Here is an 8,697-nt window from a genome sequence, read left to right on the forward strand (position 1 = left end):
ACTAGGTTTTTTGGATAACTGTCTAATATCAAAAGACATAATAATAGGTAAGTGATTGCTGCCTAAGGCATCACTTGTCACCTCCCACTTTTGAAGGAGAGCATGCAGAGGAGGGGTACAGAATGATAGATCGATTGTGGCATTTCTCTGAAACATGGTTGGTGTGGTTGTTGGAGATTTATCATTAAGTAAAATGAATGATGAGTTGTTATACTCATTGAAAATATCATAACCTCTTTTATTAGCCTTGCCGTCACTCCAGTATGGGTGATGGGCGTTAAAATCACCACAGATGATTGAGTATCCATTGTCATGACAAAATAATTAATTATACCAGAAATCTGGATCTACAGATTGATTGGTGGCATATGTGTTGTATATAGTGATGGGTGTTTTAAAATTAGATAGTTGAACAACCTGTAGTTGTAGTCCAGCCGTGTTTATATCTAATACTGGGCTAATTAACAGAGATTTGTGGCTAATGAAGGCTATGCCTCCATAACCATCAGGTCTGTTTAACCCACGAATGACGTAATCATTGTCAGAGAGAATGTCATTGTCCTTCAGCCAGGTTTCTTGGATTAGTCCTATGTGGATTTTGTTTTTTGTCATAAAATGAGTAAGTTCTGGCCATTTAGGTTTTATCGATCTGGCATTCCATTGAACTATTTTTAGGTTACTTATGTCCAGTTTTAGATGTAAACTTTGATTGAGTTGTGTTACTAGGTTTAGTGTCATTTAATGTCTGATTGTTTTTATTCGTCAACGTTTTATTGGTCCGGTGTGGGGCCATTAGCGAAACTAACATCTCGTCAACTTGTTGAAATGTTGTTATGGTAGGGGACTTAAGTCTTAGGCGTATTTGTTTAATTAATTGATCTCTGTCATAGTTTTGTACTGAGCTAGTGTTGGATGAGCCTGCCTTTTCAATGGAACTGGCATTGGAGCTAGCAGTTTGATAAACACCCAATGTTTTTTGGGTTGACTGCACTCTATTATGAGTTTTACCATTGTTTCTTTGGTAAGTGGGTTGGGTTTTTTGGTGATTACCAGGTTGTTTTGGTTTACTGAGCGGTGGGTATGCAGGGTTTTCTGTCAGTGGTTCTGTTTCGTCAATCTCTTGTAGGGACGAGAAACTATTTTGTAAATTAAGTTGATAGGAATTAGTGGCGTTTTGGTAAGAACACTGATCGCTCCTAATGGCCTGTGCATAGGATTGGGAGCTATTAGGCTTTGATGGACTTTTTTTGTACGTTATTGGGAATTGTTTGCTTGCGGTAAAGTAATCTGTTCTATTCATGCTCATGTGATCTTTGATATTTCTTTGTCTAATATATTCAGGGCAATTTTGGGAATTGCTGGAGTGAGGGCCTGAACAATGTACACATTTGCGAGGTTGGACACAATCACCGCTGTGAAACTGCTCGCTGCAGTCCCTACAAATTTTGGTTTTAGTGCAAGGGGACTTAGTTGTGTGACCATAGGCAAAACAGGTGAAACATTGTTTTACAGGAATCCTGTAGTATTCAACTTTGATCCTCACATAGTTGAGGTAGACATAATGGGGTAGAATGTCTGATTCAAAAGTTAATTTTACAAAATGAGTGTCCTTCAGTTCTTTGTTCACAAATCGTTTGATTCTTTGTACATCGATGACGCTGTACCTTGATTCAACATCATCCATAATTTCATTTTCGCTAATATCTGGTTCAATGTAAACCACACCTACTGAATGAACTCTGTTTGACGGAACAAAAACATTAAAGTCTGGAAAATGGGGGGATAGAACAAGGCTATAAGCAGCATTATAGTCCTTACAAACCACTGAGAGGTTTCTACCAACCCTATTTATAAAGTTTATGTCCTTGTGATGTTGTTTAAGTATTTTACCAACTGAGAAGGGGTTTATTTTATTTTTTTGTTTGTCCTGAATAATAACTTCAAAGGGTCCCTTATTTTCAGAAGAGTAAAATTTAACAGCATTTGGTTTTCTTTTGGGTGGGGGGGAATTATTGCCATTTAGTTTCTTATTTTCGTCAGTTGGTGACAACTGATCATGGGGTCTTTTTGTTGGGGTATTTTCTATATTTGAGTTGGTGGAGTAAGAGTGCTCAATTATTGAATCAACCGCTTTTGCAGTTTCTAGGTCCATTTGATTTGTCTCTAAATCATTTACGGACGACATGGCTAGACCTGGCGGCAGGTCAGGTCCAGCCGAACGATTGTGTGTGTGGGGAACTTGACAGAGTTTTTGGTTAGTTACAACTTAAGGAATAAATGTTAACCAACAACAGGTGGAAGGGTTGTACATATAACACATATAGTACGTTACCCCATACAAAGGACGACTTTAATTAAGTTTTCAATAACTACAAAATTAATTATAGGATTTAGAAAACCACAGAATTTGAATTCGCGACCTAACGGTTATGGAATCGGAACATGGAATGAGGTGGAACAATAACATAAAGATAGCTAGGGATTTTTTTGTCCTAAAGAACAATGATCACATATATAACGCAATGTATCATGAACATAAATTATTGTTCGGTCATCGAGAGTTAAGTAAAGTCATAGATAAAACATACTCCTTTATGTTGGTTAGTCTATGGTAAAGTTACTCTGAAGATGGAATATTTGCCATAGCATCGAATTTAAAGTTGTTTTTTGTATGAATAGTTATAGCTCCTAAATAAAGTACAATTGTTTTTTCACCACAATTTCTTGAAATCAAAAACTGAGTATAGACACGAGAATATGTATGTTGTAAGAAAGACTTAGTAAACCAAAAGTATGGCTTTTATTCATTCAAAATTACAATCATGTTTTAGTTAAGAACAAATACAATATTTACAAACAAATCAAATAATAAATATTATCAGGTGATAATGTTCACATCACCACATTCTCCCCCACTATTTTTCAAGGTAGGTATAGCATATGTAATCCTTTAGATATGACGGAGGCTTGACATTCCTCTTTGGACGTAGTTCCCCCACAGCCGTCTCTGAAGTTGGGGTCTGATATACCGATTGTTGAGTTTCATTTTGAACTTCATTGTGGTCAATGTCTGAATTTATATTTTCAACAATCTCTCTCTCAGTAGTGTTGTCTTCATGAGGTAGATCACCAGGAGGTAGGCCAGCGGGTGCAAGATGTCTCAGGGATACTTGTGATTCTGACCCATCTCTTCTTCTGACGAGAGCGTACTGTGGATTTGATTCCAAAAGTTGAACTGGCTCCACAAGGTCATCATATTTATTAGATCTTACAAACTTTCTAAGCAGGACAGGACCAGGAGCGGATAGCCAAGATGGTAAGGAGTCTCCATTGGTAGTTCTTCTGCTATGTATAAAGAATCTTTCGTGCGGTGTGCAGTTTGTCGCAGTGCATAAAAGAGATCTGACTGAGTGAAGAGCCTCCTGTAATACTTCTTCCCATGCAGCAACTGGCAGGTTGTGGTTTTTCAAAGCTAGTAGGATGGTTCGCCATATTGTTCCATTGAAGCATTCAATCTGAGAGTTCCCTCTAGGGTTATAAGGTGTCGTATGACTTGTAGCTACTCCGTACTTGTGAAGAAAGTCCGTCAGCTCTCCCGACATGAAAGATGAGCCTCTATCTGAATGTACAAAGGACGGGGCTCCAAACATAAAAAATAGATCTGAAAAACATCTGATAACTGTTGCTGAACTAATGTCCTTACAGGGGTAAGCAAATACAAAACGAGAATACTCATCCACCATGGTTAAAAGGTTACGGTTTCTGGTTGTTGATGGAAGAGGGCCCTTAAAGTCAATATTTAGACGTTCGAAGGGAGTGGTTGCCTTTATCAATTTGCCTTGGAATTGGTGAAATCTTGGCTTCACTTCTGCACATGTTTGACAAGCTGACGTCATCCTTTTTACATCATCCAGAGTGTAGTTTAGATTTTTAGTTCTAATCCAATGAAACATTCGAGTGACTCCCGGATGGCACAGGGATTTGTGTAATTCAAACAACTTGGCATTATCCCAGCGAACCGCACATGCCCGAGAGAGCGTATCTGCTTTTACATTCTCCCTACCAGGTCGGTACACTATTTCATATTGATAAGGTGTTAGCTCTAGTTGCCATCTCATAACCTTATCGTTCTTGATTTTGCTTGTATGCCTCTTGTCAAAGATAAATGATAAAGCTTGCTGATCCGTGTATAATCTGAAGTCTCTTCCGATAAGAAATGATTTCCATTTTCGAAGGGCTTCGACAATGGCAACGACTTCTTTTTCAACAGCTGAATACAGCTTCTCAGATTTGTTTAGAGTCCGTGAGAAAAAAGCAATTGGCCGATTATCTTGACTCAAAGTTGCTGCCTCGGCTATGTCAGATGCGTCAGTCTCCACTACCAGTGGCTCTTGACCATTCCTAGGAGTAATTACTGAGTTTGCAATGTCAAGTTTGAGGGCTTCAAAATCTGCAACCGCTTCCTGTGACAAAGGAAAAGAATTGACTTGTGTCAGGTTTCTTATTTTATCAGAAAACCGATGTATCCATTTTGAATAGTGAGCGAAAAATCCTAGGACTCGCTTTAGTGAAACTTGGTCTTTGGGCACAGGAAGTGACAGTAGAGATTCTAGCCGATCTGGATCAGGTCGAATAGAGTTATGGGAAACTAAATGTCCCAACAAGGTTATTGAAGTCTGGTTGAACTTGCTCTTTTCGTTGTTGATTACAAGTCCATACTTAGTTACAGCATCTAAAAATGTTCTTAGATTCTCATCATGATCCTTTTGATCCTTTCCATATACGGTCAAATCATCCAGATAGGCATACACTCCATTCAGTTTTTCTTTTCTAATGATTTGGTCCATGGTCTTTTGAAAACATGCCACCCCGTTGGTTACGCCAAACGGAATTCTTCTGAATTGAAAAAGACGACCAGCAGCCTCAAAAGCAGTGTACTTCTTCTCTTCGTCAGAAATTGGTATTTGATAGTATGCTTGCTTTAGATCAATGGCACTAAAAACCTTGTTCGTCGCTACAGTGGATACTAGATCATCTATGTTTGGTAAGGGATAGGCGTCTAACAGAGTAAATTTGTTTATCGTTTGCGAATAGTCCACACACAGTCGCTTCTTCCCTTTGTCGTTTGTAACAACCAACACCTGTGCACGCCAAGGTGACGAACTGGGTTCAATGATCTCCTCAGTCTGTAGTCTTTCCATTTCTTGTTTTATAAATTGCATATCTTCATCTGAGTAACGTCGTGATTTTGTGGCTATTGGTTGACAATCTGGAGTTAAATTGCAGAATAGTTTGGGTGGTTCAACTTTGGCACAGGAGCACACTAACAGAGGAGGTTTCTTACCTCCAAACCAAACCTGTATATTTGAGTGGAGTTTCATGATATCATGTCCGATAAGCACGTCAGTACAAAGATCTTCAAGAACAGTCAACTTAAAATTGTTGTAATTGTGATTCAACAGATTTAGGTTGATTTTAACAAACCCGTGGACGTTTGATTTCATATTAGAAGCAGCTAGTGATACTTGTCCACTTTCATTATACATTTTAATTTTGTTTAACTGAACAAACTTCAAGTTTACAAAGCTTGATGTACTCCCGGTGTCTATTAAGCAATTTGCTTTCAGGCCATTCACTTTAGCTTCAACTGTAGAGTCCTTCAATACAGATGTATTATGTGTTGTTGCTATTAGTGCAGCTGATGTACTAGACGTCTTCTGTTTTACTTTAAAATGTTGAGTTGGATTACTTTTACAGACTCTCGCATAATGCCCTGTCTTGTTACATTTCCCACAAGTTGCTTCTCTGGCTGGACAGCGATCTCTAGAGTGTCTGTCATGCCCACAAAAATGACACTTGCCATCAACATTTTTAATAGCGGACACAGTCGCTTCTTCCTTTTGTTGTATTGGGAATTCGTACTGACAAGCTTGCTTTGCCAATTCATTTGTTGCACAAGTTTGCATTCCGTTCATAGATTTTGGATAGCTCTCGACTTGAGCTTGAGCCATTTCAAGAGCTCTAGACTGTTCCACTGCTTCAACTAGGTCTAAAGTTTTATTTTCAAATAGTCTCTGCCGTATGTATGACGAGGCTAAGCCATTGATAAAAGCATCACGAATGTAGTGATCCCTGTATTGAATCGCATTAACAGCTTCAAAAACGCAATCTTGGCTCAAAAGTTTCAGTTCCGACACATATTTGTCAATAGTCTCACCTTGTTGCTGTTTTCTAGTCATTACTAAATATCTTGAGAATATTTCATTCTTTTGTTTGATGTAAATTGAGTTAAGAACTCTCAAAGCGTCTTGGTAAGTTTCAGATTCCTTGATAAATCTATAAGTAGTAAAAGATAATCGATTAGTTAGTAGTTTCAGTTTGTCCTTGTCTTCAACGAATTCTGTCATGGTTAGAAAGTCTTCGAATGTTTGTAACCAGTGCGTCCATTCCTCTGAGGCAATTGGAGATTCCGGGTCAATTTGCAATTTGTCTGGTCTAAGGAATTTCTCCACTGTAATGTAGCACTAACTGAGTTTATCAATGAATGAATAAAATTGTTGTAAGAAAGACTTAGTAAACCAAAAGTATGGCTTTTATTCATTCAAAATTACAACCATGTTTTAGTTAAGAACAAATACAATATTTACAAACAAATCAAATAATAAATATTATCAGGTGATAATGTTCACATCACCACAATGTACCTTGTTTTATAGTCAAATCGAAAGCTCTTGCCTTGCACAAATACTTGTAATACTATCATCTAAGTTATAGGTGTATATATATTTTTTAAAATATTTAAAATAGAGCTACAAAACTTTGCAAGGAGTATAACACACAGGACATAAACATCTATTTGATTACATATTCAGTGATTCGCCACTTCTTCAGGGGGGCGGCCCGCTAGGAGCCAGAAGAAAATCTTGAATAAGATTGATTTATTGTGCATATCAATAAAAGTCCTTGATTGCTTTATTAGTAAAAAATAAAATGCCGCTGCTGCAAACCCGAACTCAAACGGACAACCAATAGTTCAACTGACAGCTATTCATACGTTGAATTTAAATTTATGTTATACGCTCAACGATCACATAAGATCAATAAATGGAGCATGGGCATCGTACAATTAATTGAATCACTTACTAAACAGCTGCTTATTTGCATTAGCAGAATTGAAAACAAGCTGGAAGTCGTTTTGAGTCTCTTTTCTTCATCTACTCCAAAGGGTTGATTTGTTAATATTTAAAACCTTATAGTTGGATCAATTATAAGTTCCAATTTTAGATTTTGTAACATATATTAAAATGTCAAATCTTCTGTTTTGATCCACCATCTCCAATGCAATGTATTTATCCCACTACTTGCCATTCTTTTTTCCGTTGTTTTTCTGCGATCATTGATTTTACAGCATGGTGTCTTGCATTACGCATTAAAGGCACCAAAGGGAATAATAGTTCACCACACGGGTAAAAAGTGACTATTTAACCCTAGCTAATTTTCCAACCTCGGCTTTGCATCGATCGTAAAACTTGACCTCGGGTAAAAAACAATCAATTAGGCCCTATTAATGACTTAAACTATTTATTTATTATAAATATCAACCTATGCTTACATTTAGGATTTTCACCGACTCCTAGCGGCCCTGAGGAAGTAGCGGATCACTGAATGTGATAAAATAGATTTTTATGTCCAGTAACTTTTTGCAAAGTATTTGTATCTCTATTTTAAATATTCCAAAAACATATTATTTAACCAATCCGGGACTGTTTAGACCACGGCCACCTTTAACTACAGGCCGCGGCCTGGTAGAATTGGCAACGTTGCAAGTGGTGTTGCATAGCGCCAGACGTCCCATAAGATAAGATGGCAGACAGGTGACACCAGCTCACTAATTTGCTTATTATTCATTTAAATTTAAATTTGTGAACATAAATTTATTAAAAGATTGAAAATAAAAGACATAGAATTGAAAACTAAAACAATATTTAAATTAAAAATCTATTTTTGTATATTTAAAGTAGACTCAATATTTTCATAGCCCAGTAAACATGCTTTCATATTATAAAAAAAATACACAAATGCCATTAGCTGCTTCCAAACAAAACAGCTGTTACAACACTACTTGCGACGTTGCCACTTCGAAGGCCGCGGCCTGGAGTTAAAGGCGGCCGTGGTTTAGACACTCTGTATAAAATCATGCATGTTTGCCCGTCGTTTGTTTGTCTTTTATGCGTTACCAAACCGGCGATCGTGATGAAACCTTGGGAAGTTGTTATATATACACCCCTGGGAAGGTATGTGTGAATTAACATTTTGAAAAATTTCTCAGGGCTCTGCCCCAGGGGTCTTTTAAGTCCCCATGTTATTCTTATGGAGAAAAGAGTTGCTGTATACATTTGAACGGATGATTACTTTTGAACTATCAATCAATGATAAAAATTTCCATCTCTTGAACAATTTGGTTTATTCGTGATTCATCAGCGAGCTTTAGGATCTCCGATTTTAATTATCAATAACTCAAATGAAAGCTGGTATTTTATTGAAGGTTCTTAGGCCAAAGTTTTTCACTGAAGGTTTTTTAGACCAATGTTAATGTAGTTAGAACTGGTGAAATAGGCCTACATCTTTAATTGAATGAAGTATTCGAAAAAATCAAGTTTATGTTTTCTGGTCGAGTTATATAGTAGGTAAATAAAA

General features: G+C 37.2%; 1 protein-coding gene across 1 annotated transcript; it reads right to left on the minus strand.

Annotated features, from left to right (window-relative positions):
- Window positions 1–2,915: 2,915 nt before the first annotated feature.
- LOC128989427 (uncharacterized) lies at window positions 2,916–6,239 on the minus strand. Its single transcript, XM_054411317.1, has one exon. It carries the CDS (start codon window positions 6,237–6,239, stop codon window positions 2,916–2,918), a length of 3,324 nt encoding a protein of 1,107 aa, XP_054267292.1.
- Between the last annotated feature and the right edge of the window lie 2,458 nt (window positions 6,240–8,697).

Source organism: Macrosteles quadrilineatus, unplaced genomic scaffold (assembly GCF_028750875.1).
Source record: "Macrosteles quadrilineatus isolate MER2022 unplaced genomic scaffold, UCM_ALF_1.0 Scaffold_3__2_contigs__length_128488019, whole genome shotgun sequence".
NCBI classification, from domain to species: domain Eukaryota; kingdom Metazoa; phylum Arthropoda; class Insecta; order Hemiptera; family Cicadellidae; genus Macrosteles; species Macrosteles quadrilineatus.